Source organism: Amblyomma mixtum, chromosome 7 (genome assembly GCF_055824585.1).
Source record: "Amblyomma mixtum isolate Tamu chromosome 7, ASM5582458v1, whole genome shotgun sequence".
In the NCBI taxonomy this organism is placed as follows: Eukaryota; Metazoa; Arthropoda; class Arachnida; order Ixodida; family Ixodidae; genus Amblyomma; species Amblyomma mixtum.
Genome location: NC_143018.1, coordinates 48,495,843 through 48,515,110, shown reverse-complemented (window position 1 = coordinate 48,515,110; position 19,268 = coordinate 48,495,843). Strand labels below are relative to the sequence as shown.

Below are 19,268 nucleotides of genomic sequence, written 5' to 3'. Positions count from 1 at the left end.
ACCTGTGCGACCAGACTTTGCTGATCCCTCAGGCTAGAGCTTGACAAAGGGGCTTCCGATGGGGAGGTACTGAGGTGGATTATTCGTGGTTGCCTGGGGCGAGGGCATTCCCACATGGAGTAGTTAGAGTCGGTTATGCGTTGTTCTATGACAGGCAGTGAGAGGGGTGCTCTGAGGGGAAGAAGGTGGGCCTGTGCTGCAGGTTGGAGAAGGAGTTCGTCTGGAGTTGGCGCCACGCCGTGGCCTTAGCTTCGGTTAGGGATGGGTTGGGTGGTGGAAGTGTTCTTCGGTGGAGTCTGTAGCATTCGAGGATGTGTGAGTACGTAGATGACTATCAATTGTGCGTCGTTGAGGTGCGACCACCCGTCGCCTCGTGCATGGCCTGTAAGTACTCAGGGAAGCGCCTGTGCGCGCTCGTTGCCAGGAAGGAACGTGTCGCCTGGACACCATAGTTTAGTGCGCCCGCAGCTTAAGAAGAGATGACCGGCAGCGAGGCCACTCAAGGAAACGACCCCTCTGTAAAGGGGCTCTGAAACACCTTCCGAGGAGAGCACGTCAACTCGCTCAATTACTACATTATGTTGTCATGAAAACCTGATCCAAATAATACACTTCTACACGCAGCAAGGGACTCACAATCACACGCTAAAGTTGGCGAGCCCTTCCCTGCGACTTTTATTGCGAAAGCAATACTACTTGCACTTTCACGCCGTTGCCGTGCCGCGGCCGGTGACCACCTTCGTGCCGCGGCGGTGACCACCATTGACCTTCATTTGACCTGGATTGCATTAGATTGGATTACATCGGATTATATTGGATTGGACTGGATTGGACTGGCCTGGATTGGATTTGATTAGATTAGATTACATTAGATTAGATTACATTGGATTGCATTGGATTAGATTGGAGTGGATTGGATTGTACTGGAGTGGATTGAATTGGATTGGATTGCATTGGATTGGATTTGATTTGATTAGATTAGATTAGATTACATTAGAGTACATTACATTAGATTATATTATATTAGATTACATTACTTTACATTACATTACAGTAGAGTGGATTGGATTGGATTGGAATAGATTGGATTGGATTGCATGGGATTGGATTGGTTTGGACTGGATTGGATTGGATTATATAGCCGATGCATCACCACAAGTCTAACCACAAGCACCACCACCAGCTACACTACCACCTGTACCAAGGCGTACATACGTACGGATATTGCTTTCGCAATTACCGGGCTTAACCAAGCTAAGCCACAGCGAATTTTTTCATGCCCGCACCCTCCTCCGTCGCTCACACCTGCGCATACAAGTTGAGACTTGTGGCTACTGGTTAGATTCTCTCGGGCGTCAGGCAGCTACCGTGGCCGCAGCCAGTAAGTCGCGTAGCTCCTGCGGGTCAGGAAGCTACGCCCCCCTGACCGACGGAGGCGCGACAGCTTTTCAGCATGCTAAAAGTGACGAAAGAAGAGGGAAATGTGCCAAGACTCTGAAATTCAAATTTTCACTGCAGATAACTCAGCTTCTACAAAGCGCATTAAAAACATTTTACTGGTCATTACTCATCAACTGGCGTAGTTAACATCCCAGGCATACCGCAGTGTTTTAGAGCCCCTTTCAGAGCCCCTTTAACTTGAAGACTTCAATCCCAAGTTATTCTTTACAATTGCAGTTATTTTTTGCAATTGAGAACGCCCGTAGCTGGGGTTGTATCAAGAAGAGCTTTATTGAAAGATGATTACTATAATGCAAACCCCTCACCATTGTTTTCCTCACCGTTGCCGTCCCTCACCTGCGTGCCTCAATAGCCATGAACATTATGCCCGTCTACAGCATTCCCGGTTATCCTGCGCCGTAGTCGTTGAGCCCCACTAATATTACCCGTGCCCCTCTTCACTAAAGCAGTGGGCCTGTCTGATCTCCAACCAGCCGATTGGCCAGCTTTCTTTCATTGTTGCGCAGGATATCCTCCAAGGCTAGTGCTATGGTGCAGTAAATTGCTTCCCCTCTCTCTCTATCTGAGCGATTCTTGTTTCCGCCCCACTCCGGCTACATACCTGAAGCTACAAAATGGGGTCGCGAAAGCCTGCCGCACGCGCACAATACTTTCGGTCTAGTTTAAAGAACTTTTAAAATTAAATTCCCACAATTCACCTCGAGACACCGCTTTCATTTGGCGATTGAGTACCTAGTAGACATTAAACGCACACTTTCAGTTCAGTTCAGTTCATTTTCCTTAAAGCCCCCCTTGTATCGGGGGTACTACATAAGGTTTGGTTTGGTTTTGTGGGGTTTAACGTCCCAAAGCGACTAAGGCTATGAGAGACGCCGTAGTGAAGGGCTCCGGAAATTTCGACCACCTGGGGTTCTTTAACGTGCACTGACATCGCACAGTACACGGGCCTCTAGAATTTCTCCTCCAAAGAAATTCTATCCGCCGCGGCCGGGATCGAACCCGCGTCTTTTGGGTCAGCAGCCGAGCACCATAGCCACTGAGCCACCGCGGCGGCCGGTACTACATAAGGGGTGGGATTTTAATGAAATGAGCAAACAAAACAACGAATATTATTTAGCCCTGAAGGTCATCGGTTACATGTTTTTGAACAGTAGAGGATGAAGCGATGTTGACCATGTCACGGGGTAGGCCGTTCCTGTCCGTTGCTACTCGAAAGAAAGGGTGCTTATCTCAGCCAGCTCAAACTCGTCTGGTCGAACCAGACTTAGAGGTGCTGTTGATAGAGTTTCTTACCACTCAATAATAGCAGGTTAAAATTTTTTTGGCATGAGGAAACAGTTGCAGTGTGAATGTTCCTTCTTAATGCATCCAAATGGCGCAAATTTCCAGCAATATAAGGGGCACGAAATGGATTTCCTAAGCCTGTTTTCAGAGCTTGCTTGCTGACTGCTTACAGATGAAGCATACATCGCGCTAGGCTAACAAGGCTGAGCTTCATCTTTCTCTGAAAAAGGCATTGACTGATAGCGGTACTATTATACGACTTGGTTTAGAAGCAGCAACACGAGAAAGATTAAATGGGTTATCCTGTTTGCAGAGACTCAACCGGCGGCAGTTTTCTCCTCATATCAGTTCTCTCAAACGCAGTGCGTTAATCGTGAATCATCATCAGCCTGACTACACCCACTGCAGGGCAAAGGCCTCTCCCATGTCTCTCCAATTAACCCTGTCCTTTGCTAGTTGCCGCCACTGTATCCCCGCAAACTTCTTAATCTCATCCGCCCACCTAACTTTCTGCCGTCCCCTGCTACGTTTGCTTTATCTTGGAATCCACTCCGTTACCCTTAAGGACCAGCGGTTATCTTGCCTTCGCATTACATGCCCTGCCCAAGCCCACTTCTTCCTCTTGATTTCAACTAGGATGTCATTAACCCGCGTTTGTTCCCTCACCCACTACGCCCTCTTCCGATCTCTTAACGTTACACCTATCATTTTCCTTTCCATAGCTCGCTGCGTTGTTCTTAACTTAAGCTGAACCCTCTTTGTTAGCCTCCACGTTTCTGCCCCATAGGTGAGTACCGGTAGGATACAGCTGTTATATACTTTTCTCTTCATGGATATTGGTAAGCTACCATTCATGACCTGAGAGAACCTGCCATACGCGCTCCACCCCATTCTTATTCTTCTAGTTATTTCCCTCTCATGATCCGGATCTGCGGTCACTACCTGCCCTAAGTAGACATATTCTCTTACTACTTCTAGCACCTCGCTACCAATTGCGAACTGCTGCTCCCTTGCAAGGCTATTGAACATTACTTTGGTTTTCTGCATGTTAATTCTTAGCCCCACCGTTCTACTCTGCCTGTCTAGCTGATTGATCATGCTTTGCAGTTCTTGTCCTGAGCGGCTTAGCAAGGCAATGTCATCAGCGAATCGCAAATTACTCAGGTATTCTCCATTAACTCTTATCCCCAACTCTTCCCATTCCAGTCCCAGGAATACCTCCTGTAAGCAGGCAGTGAAGAGCATTGGCGAGATCGTGTCTCCCTGCCTGACACCTTTCCGTATTGGAATTTTATTGCTGACTTTATGGAGAACTATAGTAGCTGTGCAATCGTTATAAATATCTTCCAATATTTTCACATAGCACTCTTCCACACCTTGATTCCGCAATGCCTGCATGACAGCTGAGGTTTCCACTGAGTCGAATGCTTTCTCGTAATCAATGAAGGCTATATATAGGGGTTGGTTATATTCTGCGCATTTCTCTATCACCTGATTGATAGTGTGAATGTGGTCTATTGTCGAGTATCCTTTACGAAAGCCTGCCTGATCATTTGGTTGACTAAAGTCCAAGGTTGTCCTGATTCTATTAGCGATTACCTTAGTAAATACCTTGTAGGCAACGGACAATAAGCTGATCGGTCTGTAATTCTTCAAGTCCTTGACGTCTCCTTTCTTATGAATTAAGATAATGTTAGCGTTCTTCCAAGCTTCTGGTACTCTCGAGGTCACAAGGCATTGCGTATACAGGGTGGCTAGTTTTTGTAGCACAATCTCTCCTCCGTCCTTCAGCAAATCTGCTGTTACCTGATCCCCACCAGCTGCTTTCCCTCTTTGCATTGCTCCTAAGGCTTTCTTTACTTCCTCCTTCGTTACTGGCGGGATGTCCCATTGCTGTGCTCGACTGCCTCCCTCAGTAACTTGATGATTACATTCGCTACTGTATAGATTTGTGTAGAACTCTTCGGCTAATTCAACTATCGTATCCATATTGCCGATGACATTGCCCTGTTTGTCTTTTAGCGCATACATCTTGTTTTTACCTATGCCCAGTTTTCTCCTCACTGATTTTAGGCTACCTCCATTCCTTAGAGCATGCTCGATTTTCTCCATGTTAAACTTTCTTATGTCGGCTACCTTGCGCTTATTTATTAACTTAGATAGCTCTGCTAGTTCTATCCTGTCTGTGGAGTTAGACGTCCTCATGCTTTGACGTTTCTTAATCAGATCTTTAGTCTCCTGAGATAGCTTGTTGGTATCCTGTGGAACCATCCTACCACCTACTCCTGCGGCGCACTCTGTAACGATAGCTGTAAGATTATCATTCATTGTTTGAACCCTATGGTCGTCTTCTTCAGTTAAAGCGGAAAATCTGTTTTTCAGCGACATTCTGAAATCCTCTACCTTCCCTCTTAATGCTAACTCGTTAATAGCCTTTCGATTCACCAGTTTCCTCCGTTCCCTCTTCAAATCTAAGCTAATACGAGACCTTACCATTCTGTGGTCGCTGCAACGGACCTTACCGAGGACATCCACATCCTCTACGATGCCAGGGTGTGCACACAGTATGAAGTCTATTTCATTTTTAGTCTCACCATTGGGGCTCTTCCACGTCCACTTCCTGTTTGCTCGTTTGCGGAAGAAGGTATTCATAATCCGTAAATTATTTCTATCTGCGAACTCTACTAATAACCCTCCCCTACTGTTCCTAGAACCTATGCCATAGTCACCTACCGACTTGTCTCCAGCCTGCTTTTTACCTACCTTTGCATTAAAGTCGCCCATCAGTACAGTGTACTGTGATTTTACTTTGGTCATTGCCGATTCCACATCCTCATAGAAGCTTTCAACTATCTGGTCATCATGGCTTGATGTAGGCGCGTAGGCCTGCACCACCTTCAGCTTGTACTTCTTATTAAGCCTAATTACGATAGCTGCCACTCTCTCGTTAATACAGTAAAACTCCTCGATGTTGCCAGCTATATCCTGATTTATGAGAAATCCCACACCTAATTCTCGCCTATCTGCTAATCCACGATAGCACAGTACATGCCCACCCTTTAGTACTGTATGCGCCTCATCTGTCCTCCTAACCTCACTAAGCCCTATGACATCCCATTTAATACTGGCTAATTCCTCCAGCAGCACTGCTAAGCTAGCCTCACTTTATAAGGTTCTTGCGTTAAACGTTGCCAGGTTCAGTTTCCAATGGCGGCCTGTCCGGAGCCAGAGATTCTTAGCACCCTCCGCTGCGTCACAGATCTGACCGCCGCCTTGGTCAGTTGCTCCACAGCCGCTGGGGACTGAGGGCCGAGGGTTAATTGGTTTGTTCATAGAAGGTTGTGGCCAAGTACTACACCAGGGTGGCCAAATCCTGTTCTGATGAGGAAGTGCGTTGTCGGCTCTGGTCACCGAAATCAGGCCGCACTCCAAGCCTGGTTATGCAATTCCATCGACACGCGGAGTTGTTTTTTTTATATCCGGTGGAGAATTGCGTGGCACCGGGATTCGAACCCCGGTCCTCTTGCACGCGAGGCGGATGCTCTACCTCTACGCCATCGCTGCTCCTCATGAATAGCACGTGCTTAATGTCCAACTGCAACAAAAATCTCCGCCTTGCAAAAAAGGACTTTTTCTTGATAGTACGTCAAGAGAAAGTAGTAAAAACAGAAGACGACGTCCGTAACAGGAGCGAGTGCTGCAAAATCTCTCTCAAAGACCGTCACTGTTCAAACCGAAACAGCAAAGAGGCGGCCATTACGAAGTGCCAGGAATGACGTAAAAACGAATCAGCGTGTTTGGGCGGCGAGCTAGGACGCGTCATTCAAGCTCATTTCCAGTGAGAAACACGAACCCACGCGAATCCACTACACTGCAAACGAAATCCCGTGAACAAAGACCACTTTTTGTTCTGTGGCGTCTGCTTTCGTGCTTCGGTCAGAAACGACCCACAGTTTTACTAGTTCATATTTTGTGACAAGTCAATTTTTTGGACAGAATATCCGCAGCTGGCACCAACTTTCGATTAATTCTGATGAACCTAGGCAAACAGACCATCGCTATGTCATGTCAAAGAAAGATAGCCATGCGCCTCAAAGCACTTAACAGCTCGCTGTAGTGCGACAACATATTCGGCGAGCACGTTCGCTCCAGCGGTAGCTGCACAGTGTTTCGCATTGTAATCACTTCTAATATATTTTTTTAAAGTTTACCGTAGGACCTTACGAGCACCTATGGCCACCAAATCGAATTTAAGCCTCCAGCTTTTCACTTCGTGTCATCCGTGGTCCGAGCACTCCCAATGGGTCCAGCTTGAGGAAGGCTCTTCGGTACCCGTACTACAGCCTTTGTCAAAAGTTTAGAGCCCAGGGGGTTTGCTTCTGGGCTGCATTGCTTTGCTCGTAATGCGACCTCAGCGTCCCAAATCTCCTGAAGGTAAGAAGATTTTTGGTCCTGCTCCGTCCGATGCGTACGACTTCCACAAGTGCTGCAGGAGCGCCACCATAGTGCTTAGAAGCAAACCTCCTGAGCTCTAAACTTTTGACAAAGGCTGTACATTTCAATTCCATTGCTGCCTAACTACGTGACATTTTGCAAAGCAGCTACAGAGCTTTTTTATGCGCTTGTAACAACAGTACCAGCTTTCGCACATGCGAGGAACGTTTTCGCAATTAGTTTTATGACATACTCAACACAGTAAAAGGCATTCTAGCGAAAGTAATAATTTGTTGTAGTTGGCCTTTAAATCTGTTATGCTTTTCACAGGGTAAATTGTTTTGTAATTTCTAACTCGTAAAACGCGCAAGGCAACCTTCCTTAAATATCAGGTTGTAAAGGGTGGCGATGAAAACTTTTTGTTCAGTTAGAGTCTGCTAACAAAAATGGCCCTTTACACAGGTGGAGTCCTTATTCCGGGACCCCGCTGGACGAGGCCGCTGCTCGCGCCCGTTGGACTAGAGCTCTTTGAGACTCCAGCTCTGAGCTGTTGAGCAGGGCTGCCTCCCATACTTATCAGGAAAGGGGGGGGGGGGGGGGGGGGGGGGTTCGGGGGAAGAGCTCCTTACAGGCCCAAAGCATGCGGAAGTTATCGGATACTTCCCCACAGTGAAGGGCAGCGCAAAACTGCAACAAACAGCGGAATCCAGCGGCAATCCAGCACTACGAGAGTGCTTCGCAAACCCTTTACCGATTCCTCTCGCGCTGTCGATGAAAACAGAGCAATGTCTTTGGATGGGGCAATAGTTTCCTCCTCGCTTGAAACGCCCACACACGACTTAAAAGGCCAGAGAGCCTGCACACCGCCTGACATAGCTGCAATCATGGGCCTAATGCTCTTGATTGTTCGTTTTTGCTCCTGATAGCCGCTCTCGTCCTTTTTTTATCTCCAAAAGGTGTCTTCTCTCCCACGCAACGCCGTATGGGCCGAACAATGCCAGGCGATAAGTCTCCCTCTTGCCAGGAAACACCTCCGGAGGTTGTACCCAAACGGTCACGCGCCTCGATTGCTGCGGCCGTTATCGCCCTCGCATAGTTAGACGCTGATCGGACCGACAGAAACGGTGTGTTGAGAGGGAGAGAAAAAGGCCGCTTCGTTACTGGGTGGCTGGCATATAAAACGCCAGGTGGACCCAGGAGCGTCAGTCTTAAAGCGTAGTTTATACTTAACGTTGCTATCCAAGCAACGCCACAAACAAACACGCAATGGGTGAGTGCCTCATATTGCCTTTTCATCAGTTACAATCCTGAAGTTGTAAATGATGCGAACGACTTTATTTGGTTTCCATAAAGGCCATTTGAGAGCTGAGGTTGCATGTATATGAGGGTAAACAAGAAAAAAAAGAACACTGGAACAAGAGGGTGAGTTATGCTAAGGTTAGAGCGTGATGTGTTCGTTCGAAGTAATGCTGATAGCGCCATGCTAGATGTTTACTTTAACAGTTGTACCGGAAGTATTGCCAAGCTGAACACTGTGGCCATGGTATGTCGGTACGTAGAACTCATACATTACTCATCCGGCTACTGAGACCGCAATTCTGTTGACCCGATTCTCGAAGGTATCCACACTGAGCCCTGAGTGGCTGTGCGAACCGGCAGGCCCTGGTCATTACGGACTTTGTGAAAGAAGTGCGAGTCTCGTAGAATAGTTATCACTGTCACTTCTTTGTGCCGAACAGACGCATTACGTCTGTAAATTTTTCATTTCTACTTTTTCGTCAACGCCACGTTATGATCAGGTGCGGATGGTATGTTTGGTTTTAGGTTCCAAAACTGCGCTTAAGTCTTCAGAGGCACCGTAGTGGAAGGCTCCGAGTTAATTTCGATTAAATGGAGATTTTAAACGTTATGTTCTTACTGTTCGCATAATCATAGTGCGCCTCGCGCGGCTGTCATAAAGAGCGATGTTTTAGGTGCACCCGATTGTTATTTAAAAATGTGATGATTCATGCACCCTGCGTACACCGCCAGAGGTCGATTCAGGACACCTGCCGTGAAATTGCTCATACGTTCCTGGCAATATTATATACCTGGCAGATCGATCAAGTGTTGGACAAAGGACGTTTGTTCAAACGCAAGTTCACTCGCTCATCGCTTAACTTTGAAATATGTGTAAGAAGCTTAGTCGCAGCAATGCAGTAAAGACAACCGATATGTTTTCTCACTGCTTTTAAGGCCACGCAGACTCGCTCCAAATTAGACGCAGAGAGCGGGTTTGTGCTTACGACATGGCTTCCCATATATACGGGCAATTTCACTGTTTACATAATAGGCCTCCCCTATCTCGAATGCATTAGTTGTTTTAATTCATACTTTCGGGCAGTACGACACATGGGATACAAGAAAGATTAAAAAATGAGTTGTAAATTAGTGAAAGAAAAATAAAAAAAACGGAAAGTTAAAACAAAATTAGCGAATTGGAGGCACATGTACGAGTTCACAATGTATGATGTAAATCAGTGGTAGGCCTCGCTACTTCATACAGCAGGTTTAACATTATCGGTTTCGCCACCGAGTAAGGACATTTTCTGCAAAAATATGTTCCATTTGTGTACATTTTTCTTAGACATGGCTGTATTTATTCGAGGATAAAAGCCAGGCGCCATTAGCGCCCAAAAGAAAACTGCTTCTAATAAATCATTGCATTGTTGATTTTAAAACATATATGAATCCACATAAAACAAGTGGCCTGCTGAACGCGAAGCGAATAGTGCTGATTCTTGCTTTATTCGATTATCTCATGTACACTTGTGGTCGCACAAGTTTCCAGTAAATGGTAGTGTTCCGGAATGGAGACATTGCATACGATCACGCAGAACACTGAAGCCTACAACGCTCGAGTAGAACGGAGCTCATTCTTGCTTCGTGGGCTAACAAGTATGACTGCGTACGCGCAGATTACGTCTACCTAGTGGCGTAGACGCGCTATCGGTGACGACTGTATCCCTGTGCCGGAGCGCAAACGGAGATCGGAATTCACATCTGTGCTATCAGCCGCTGACGTCAGTGTTGAGCGAAGCTGCAGGCAATATTCGATTCATTTCTTGTATTGATGAAAAACCGACCACATTCCGGTAGATACCGAGTCTGGACTCCCCAGATGGCTTCTCGGGTATCCTGGAGGCTTTTGTCCTCCGTGATAAGAAATGCTTTGTTCTGTGCATTATATTCCAGGTGCGATCAGAAGCTTAGGAGGGGAACCGTTGCGTTCTATTGTGCGGGGTTTTAAAAACTTGAGCGGGGTGTGTAGCTGGGCTAGCTGATTGGTCGTTATTGATTGCGCAGTGCTCCGAGATGACGGGCATATATGAGAAGGACAAACAACTGTGCAGTTATGTGCCCTTCTCGTCTATGCCCGTCATTGGACAGCGCAGCACATGTCCATAGTTTTAAGAACATTATCGATTTCGTGATTTACCGTTTTACGCTAAGAATTTGGGCACCTTATGGAGCTCCTTCCAGTTAGCGTGCTAGTGCCTCGTCTTTGTATTTACTGGCTGCGTTCATCACGCCTTCATTGTCTGTATCAACGCACATCAAATTGGATCGGACAGAAAGGCGAGATGGGGTTCAGTTGTCAGCGGATATTGATAAATTGAGATAACGTTGAAATTTAACAAAATTTACAGCAAATGGCAACGTGCCAACTGTGCTGGTTGCTTTTTCAAGCCACTGGATATAAATCAAGTTACAGGAGAAATGAAAAATGTGATAGAAGAACAAGAACCATAGGTTGTTGCCTTAATATGTGAACTTTTTGCCATAGGCACTCCTTTATTCCTGGTCAGATATTACTTCCTCTTCGCCTCATTGCCGAAACAAAGTCTCCAATTAGGCACGGCACCAAGCCGTAACTGGTACTACAAGCTCTCTTGTAAACTTGCAAGTTGGCGAGGTCTGTCCGACATGCGTTTGAGAATTATTGAGATGCGCGGTAGGGGTGATGGAGCGGTTTTTACTCGATACGACGATGAAGGCCACCTAATGTCATGATTGACATTTATAGAACAAGGTGATGGCCTCAATTCGGGTTAACTAGTCACAACCGAACAAGCCAAAACTATGTAGTACACGTAATTGTCGCTGAAATCAAAGACGGAAATGCACTTCGACAAGGCATGTATAAAGCGGAGAGGAATTAGGCGATCGTCCCTTAGGGTAACGAAGTGGAGCCCTAAAAAACGCAATCGTAGCAGAGGAGACCAGAGAGTGAGGTGTGAAGATGAGGTTAAGAAGTTTTCGGGGCGTGAGGTGGCTGCAGATGACGTTCGACATGTTTAACTGGAGATCAGGATGAGCAGTTTTCGTCCTTCAGTGGCCGCCATTAGACATTTTGTGGCGAAGTAAAGACCGTGTTTGGAGCCGTGAAGTTACTTGACTACCACTTTCCGAATATCGTTCAATGTGCAAGATTTCTCGACAAAAATGTTCATTATTGGAAGATACCACAGTACTGTTATGGGAATATTCAAAGCAATTGCCCATTGTTCTCATGTGTAGTAAGGTCTTTTCATTTAGAGTTTTTCCATTGCTCGCATCGAGAAGTCAAGACTGCCACAGAAAACCAAAGAAGGCTTTTGACGCTAGCAGAAACGTTGATAGCAAAAACAAATGCACTCCTGCTGACGGGAGATTTGGGGATATTTGTGATATTGACAGTTCTAAGTGAAACCTTACCGTATTTAAAAAACTGCTTTCACAAAGTCTTTGCAGTTCAAAATGCTTTTCTCCAGACATGTTTGGCTGGATGACATCTATTACTGAGCTGTCCAAAATGACAGTTATCCGGGGTAGAACTGCTTCCACTTCACTTATAAGCTTGTGAATGATGTGGTAGACTCATCTGTCATGAACGATTCCAGGACACTACAATACATACCTGGCCTTCGCCGCCATCGCCCTTTCGGCGTGCGTGGGCCTCGTCGTCGCAAACTGCCCGAGCGAGGCGAGCCTTCAGCCTTGCACGTGCGACCACTACGGCATCAACTGCATGCGTGTCAATTCCACCACTCAGCTGAAGCGGGCATTCAGGAGCGGCACGCCAGTAACATGGGACCAGAAGCAGCTTTGGATACAGAAAACGGCTATCACATCGTTTCCAGACGGCGTGGTGGGAAGCTTCAGGTTCAGCGAGGTACATATCGAGCTGAACTCCAACCTCAGTTCGTTCACCCTGGACGCCCTGAGGAACTCGACCCGCCTACTCGACGTGCTCAGCCTGTATGGGAATGCCCTGCAGACTTTTGAGTTTGGAAAGTAAGTTCTGAAAGCTTATATATCTGACTGCTCGTGAAAGTCAAAAGGTACATGGTCCTTTTGAATGTGCTTGCCGACGTTTCCTCATAAGCCAAACCTCCCGAGGTTTTTCTATGGTTTTGGGGAGTTTAACGTCCCAAAGCGACTCAGGCTATGAGGGACATTGGAGTGAAGTGCGCTGGAAGTTTCGGCCACCTGGGGAACGTTAACGGTCAGTGACATCGCACAGTGCTGGCGTTCAGGTTTGTACTGTCGGTTCAGTAGTCTTGCTATCAATAGCGGCAACGTTCTAGAGTGTGTGTGAAGTTTCGGGCTGCCTAGAGTTGGTGTAGCCGCACTTCAACTCCACCGACAATCCCAGGGATTTCAGCACAAGCGTCTGGATTACTTAAAAGACTATCCGGACGTTTCGTACTATCCTTTAGAGTTTTGCGGCCCTAATAAAGAGGGGTATTACACTAATGGGGCATACATTGTTGATCGCTCAAGCGAATGATCCGGAAATATCAGAATTAGTGAGAATCTACTTCTAGCGAAAAATTAGAGATAATTACGTTCGAAGTGAAGAGCGCGAGAAACTAAGATGAAAGGGGCGAACTAAACAGGACAAGCGCTGTTTTTTTTTTTGCCCTGTTTTTCTTCCCTGTCGTCTTCATTTCTCACACTGTTATTTTTGAACATGCATCACCACTCGCCCTCCTAGGTATTGCGGCTAATCGCACTGTTACGTTAGTTATTCACAAATGTTTATGGATATAACGTGCGTTAACTCTAGCAACACGACAAATGAGGTAGACAGTTATACTTAACGGAACAGGCGTAATTACGGAACGCTTCATTATCGGCACGTGTTTGATAAAGTATTGCATGTTAGCGGTATACGAACAATTTGCTTCCTCCACGAGTAGCTAGCGTATAAGTGTTGTACCATTCACGTGCGGCCGTAACAAAGACGGGCGTATAGTGTCACGAGCTCCTGATTTCCCGTTTAGAGAAAATGCTCTGTGCGTATGCTGCAAATATTCATCCCGGCCGATTGGCCACAGATGCTCCATCGTTTGAACGTCGAACTATGCACCGACTAGCCCAACAAAAAGTGTTACTTGAGTACCTTTCTAATACTGCGGGCCCTTTTATAAGCGTTTCAGTGCGTTGTCTTGTCCACGTTTCTTGTGATTGTCTCCTTTTTGCGCTAAGGTTTGTACGTCGAACTGTGCACCAACTCGACCAGCAGCAAGTGTTACTTCTGTACTTCCTCCATTGTATCGTTGCCATCTTTAGTGCTTCCTTAGCATTAGAAGGGTCTGCAAAAGTGAAAATGGCGACCGTTGACCCGTGTTGACATGTGGTCACCTCATGTATAATGAACTTTACATACATCGGTTGTGAGAAACTGTAATATACCGCTTCGAGCATAACGAACTGCAGTGTGTGAACCTCGGATATAATCAACATGAATATGCCACGTCGTATATAACGAACTTTATATACACAACTATTAGAAACCGTAATATGCACCTCGCGTATAACGAACTGCAGTGTTTGAACCTCGGATATAATCGATCTGAATATATACAACAGATATAAGAAATTTTAATATACCACCTCGAATATAACGAAATTTTGTCTGTGAGCCTCGAATATAATCAACCTGAATTTGCCATCTAGTTAATAACGAACTTCTGCGTATTTACCTCAGATATAACCAACCTAAGTATGCCACCCTTGGATATGACGAAAGGGCAATAGAAAGAGAAACAATTTGAAATATACCTTGCTAACGCATTCAACCGATCCACCAAGGATGCCGTAAGCGTTCTTTCGTCCTGGAAAGCTTGTACCATGACAGCTATGCAGCGTACGCACAAAAGTGATTTAAGCCAGTCGTCCGAGCCCAATGGGGCATTTCTCTTTTGTAAGAAGTGCGCAAGATCATGCATGCTTTTTCTCACCTAATTTTCGCACCGTGCAGGCTGCGACATTTTCGGGACCTGATGGTGCTGAACCTGGGAGGGAACCGGCTGACACGCATTCCCGACAACACGTTTGTCAGCACCAACATGAAAAAACTGGTGCTCTCAGACAACCCCATCACATCGATCGGTGCACGGGCGTTCTCCTCTCTCCAGGGTCTGAGGGAGCTCGAGCTGGAGAACACGAGGCTTGTCACGCTCGGCAGCCTCTCGCTGTCAATTCCACAGGGACACGCGGAACTCAGGGTACGCTCCATTGTACAGTAGGCGCTCTGTGACCGTCACGAACATATATAGGCACACACATCCAAAGGAATGCGATCCTCACCCAGCCTTTAATGACGTTTGACTACAGTAGTAGTTAAGCTGGTGTGTCTATTGATGACGTTTGTTGATTAGTGTTTAATTTAGTTTTTTTGACATGGTACGTTTGGCTGAAATGTGAAAGAATGAGTAAAACAGACCCACCCATTCTCGCGCCCCAATTTTTGTTAAACTGCACTAAACGTCTAACAAATGCAATCTGTTGATGGTGTTTGCTCAATAGCGCTGAATTTATTTTGTAAATGACGCCCAGAGCTACAAAGGCCAACAGCCTTTTACTTGGCAAGGTAATGTGCATGAACTATAGCCAACCGGCATATGCGTTAGTGCCCAAGCGAGCAAACGATTGAGGCCCGCATCCACCCTTGCGTTTTTAACTTCAGTAGCAGCCGAGCAGGGTATCTAGAGATGGTGCTTAACCACTAGTGTTAATTCATTTATTAAACAACATTCCGAAAGACCAGAGTTAACAGCGACTTAGGCTCCATGGTAATTCTTGTGCATTAAGGCCAACAATGTAAAGGAATGCCATCCCCTCCACCTTGTGGTAGCTAACTTTCGTAACAAGTTGAGCTGACAATCCGATTGATGGTATTAGCTTATTGGTGCTTAAGTTATGCCTTAAAAACATCCGGAGTTACAAATGTAAATTTTGTGGCTGGAACTAACAGACATTCGCGAGAAATAAAGCTTGCGATTACCCAATAATACATATTTGTAATGAAATAGGCCTCAAGATAGAAGGTAGGACACACGCAAACCTCACTGAATTAATCAATATGTCAGAGGCAGACGGCCTATGTCAGTTATCAGTACTTCGATTTTTAAAAAAACCTAGCTCTTGACGTAATTCTGAGCATTGTGCCAAAATATGTTATAGTGGTGGTGATCGGTGCAACTCAACCACATTAAAAAAAAAAAAAAACCTGCGTTTCTTTCGCCAATATTGTGTAACATCGAGGAATCAAAAGCCTGCATGTGATTACAGCATCACCTGTAAGTCCCTCATTTATTATGTCTTGTTCATGAATTCCAGGATGATGCGTCGCTTTCTTACAGCGTGATTGTAAGCCCTCTATTTTAGGTGGTGCCGTGTATTAGGGGTGACCCTTTTCTTCTGTTAATACATTTAGTGCTCTTTGACTATGCTTCACGCAATGATCCGCTCTTCCTCAGTGTCCATCAATCCTACTTCTCACTTTGAAGAACTCCAAAAAATAGATTACAGTTCGGCAGAACTAACGTAATGGAGCTCGTTCTGGCAGGCAACGTATTGGCATAAAGTTCTAGAACCCGCTGTTACGCTGAAGTAATTCTGCGGAGATTGAGATGCGATTCTGGACAATGCAACATTCACAGTTCGATTGTTTCACTATCGTGTCTTTCTTATTCGTGCGCAGGTGGATCTTTCCGGCGGTCAGATCATGCAAGTCGACCGCAGAGCGTTTGATGGTTCAGCACCTCTAGTGCTCGACCTGTCTCACAACAACCTGACCACGCTGGAACAAGAACCGTTCGAAGCCCTCATGCACCGCATGTACACATCATCAAGTCAACTCAACTACCTGCCTATGATCGGCGTTGGAGGTAAGAGAGAGAGATGCAAAGCTTCCTCACGCCATTAAGATATCAAGGCAGAATTACGAAGGCTTTGTTGAGTATACTAGAGGGCCAAATACGAAAGACGCGCAATCTTTCTTAGTGTTGCGTATCGGCTGTATGACTGTTTCAGGCGTAAACGAAATCTAACGTGTACGTTTATACGGAGCTGAAGTTTGTGTCAAACCCCTCTAGCCGTCGTGCACGCTCCCAGCGTTTTTGAAGGGAGAGGGATTTGACGCGTTTCTTTATACGGACGCTTCACAAACATAAGAGTTAGACTTGAGTCAACCTGAGGTTTTCCCCTCCCTTGTCCATTTTGCAATCGGTATGATTGAATGTGCATAGTTAGATCTACGACATGACAAGCGCCTAACTTTAAATGGATGGTTGCGCCGGTCAAAAATGAAAGAAGCCGAAGAAAAAAAGGCATTGTGGAGCGTTGAGTGATGATACAGTTTATGAAAAAATGATAAACGTGCAACTTTACGACGGAGACATAGATCCTGAAGATCAGCGCGTTTCTTGAAGGCTGTGATGCTGGTGTGAAAAGAATAATCAGAGAAGATGAAACGAATTGTGTGATTCTCCAAATATTCGATGTTATTTATTAAGTATGCTTGATGAGGTTCTCATACAGCTGAAGCATATTCAGTTTTAGGTCGAATAAGCGTGGTGTAAGCACGAAATCGGAGTTGGAGGGAGCATGGTTTAAGTGAAGATTTAAGAGACCTAAAGACCGATTAGCCGATGCAAGAATAAGGTTAATATGGCGGTTCCATGTTAGGTTAGCAAGAACTTGAAGAGCGAGGTATTTGTAAGTGGCTACCAACTAAACTGGAGTGTTATTTAAAGAATGCGCTGTTTGAAATCTTGACATTCGGTTAGTAAAAGATATAAATTTTGTTTTAGAAAGGTTAACTTGCGTGGGCCAAGTAGAGCACCATGCTGTTACTGCGTCGAGGTCGGATTGAGGGGAGTCAAAGTACACCGCGAAATGCAAAGATAAAAATAAACGACAGAAGAGTGATGGAAAGCTCCGATAGACGGATAGGGGAAAAGAGCATGAAAGCGCATCTGATAAAGTCTGCGCGATTCCTTGGAGCTTGTGTTTTTTGTAGAACAATAACTAGTGCATGAAGTATTGTCTGCCGCGATTATGCTGGAAGCCTACAAAATGTCCTTGTCGACTTACTGCTTCTCGACGCCAATGATTCTAGTACCACTCAAGTGCTGCACACCCCCTGCTAGTGCACACTACAAACAACGGCCGCTCGATCGCATTTACTTGACACGGTGATTTTGGAGGCCTCTAACATAATCGTGCCAGGGAATGCATCACGCAACACTTTTATTGTTGTACAAACAACGCAAGTCCCAAGAAATTATATAGGCTTAATATAATTCGCCTTCATAATCTCTTCACTCATCCGCGTATCGGTGCCTGTCACATCTCTAAAGCCTCATCGTTTTCAGTTTTGGTCTTTGGTCTTTCAAACGTACAGAAAGGAGGCGCGCATACTCATCGAAGGGAACGACGTTTCCGGTTTCACGTCACTTCCTAATGAGCTCCTGTTTCTTCGTGTTCTGTCCTTTTTGTGCTTTGTCTTTCTTGTGGCTGCTCTTTCGCGATGAATCATACTAACGGGCCTACCGTTCGACATAACCAAAGCTCAAATAAGCTGTAGGGTCCAGCGTAAGAATGGAATCTCTCAATGCTCTTCAGCGCCAATACTTCGCAGTGCCAGTATCTCAACCTAACTGATATCCCATCGGGCCATCGCAGGAAATCCTTTCACCTGCCGGGGATGCTCTTACGAGTGGCTGGTCCGGCACAGTCAAAACCGGGTCGTGCAGCAAATCTTCAATCGCTTCCGGTGCACCGACGGCCGGGGCCTCGGCAGCGTTACAGCTGCCAGGATTGGATGCCGGAGGTGGAACTGGCCGTTCGCAAACATCGGCTAATTTATTCCTGTCATGTACATATGAGTTGTAAGAAATAAACTGAGCGGGAAATTTATTTCTACCTCTCACCCCGCTTATTTGTACTTCGGATCTTTATATGTGGCAAGTCGGCAGCTCTGCGCAGCAAACCTGACCAGCACAGCTACTGCCGGCCGCCTATGCAGAAACCACGGCGTGCATAAGCGACCACCAGGGGTACAATATACACTAGAAGTTCTCCACTACGGCTACTAAACCGCAATCCATCCTTCAAAACCAACGACCTGGACTTTGGATGCACGATAAAATCTTCTGTCTTTTCACTGCGACTTCTCGGAGCTTGGTATATGTACTTCATTTTTATTATTTATATTACATCAATTTTCTGTATTTATTATTCCTACAACAATTTTCAAGGCTGCATACGCACGTGTGACTGCGCCGCCAGAGGTGCGAGCCCTTTTTTCCAGCAGGCATAGCAGGAAGACAAGACAGGAGCCTTCGGCAATAAAATAAACAAGTTTGTCACATCCGAACCTAACGACACCACATTTGGCAATGGGTCTACCCGTTTATGTACTCATAGGCAAACGTAGTTCTGTCTTTGCTGCGATCAAAACCGCCTTCCAGCCCAGCTGGCACTTCAAACGAACGTGGCGGCAAACCATTGTCACATGAGTGAGTTAGCACGGCGGCATCAAGAGAAAAGCTGGTTTTCAACTCAAGGATGCACACACGTCGTCAAATGCTACCAAAGAAGTGATCATGGCGGAAAAATTGAGCCCACCCACAGTAATGGCCTTAGAATTAGCATACCTAAACATGACAGCAACTATTTTCGCAAGGTCGTCGGTGCACGCTCCAGTGCATGGGATGAGAGAACGTTGTGATCAACATGCAGAGCCCGCATGCACAGTCTAAGTCGCAAAACAA

At 45.9% G+C, this 19,268-nt stretch overlaps 1 protein-coding gene across 1 annotated transcript; it reads left to right on the top strand.

The window, feature by feature from the left end:
• The first annotated feature begins 8,290 nt into the window (after nucleotides 1-8,290).
• LOC149335997 (podocan-like protein 1) lies at nucleotides 8,291-18,439 on the top strand. Its single transcript, XM_089552506.1, has 5 exons — nucleotides 8,291-8,449; nucleotides 12,102-12,495; nucleotides 14,468-14,714; nucleotides 16,193-16,379; nucleotides 18,178-18,439. Exons 1-5 carry the CDS (start codon nucleotides 8,446-8,448, stop codon nucleotides 18,354-18,356), a joined length of 1,011 nt encoding a protein of 336 aa, XP_089408632.1. The 5' UTR covers nucleotides 8,291-8,445; the 3' UTR covers nucleotides 18,357-18,439.
• The last annotated feature ends 829 nt before the right edge of the window (nucleotides 18,440-19,268 follow it).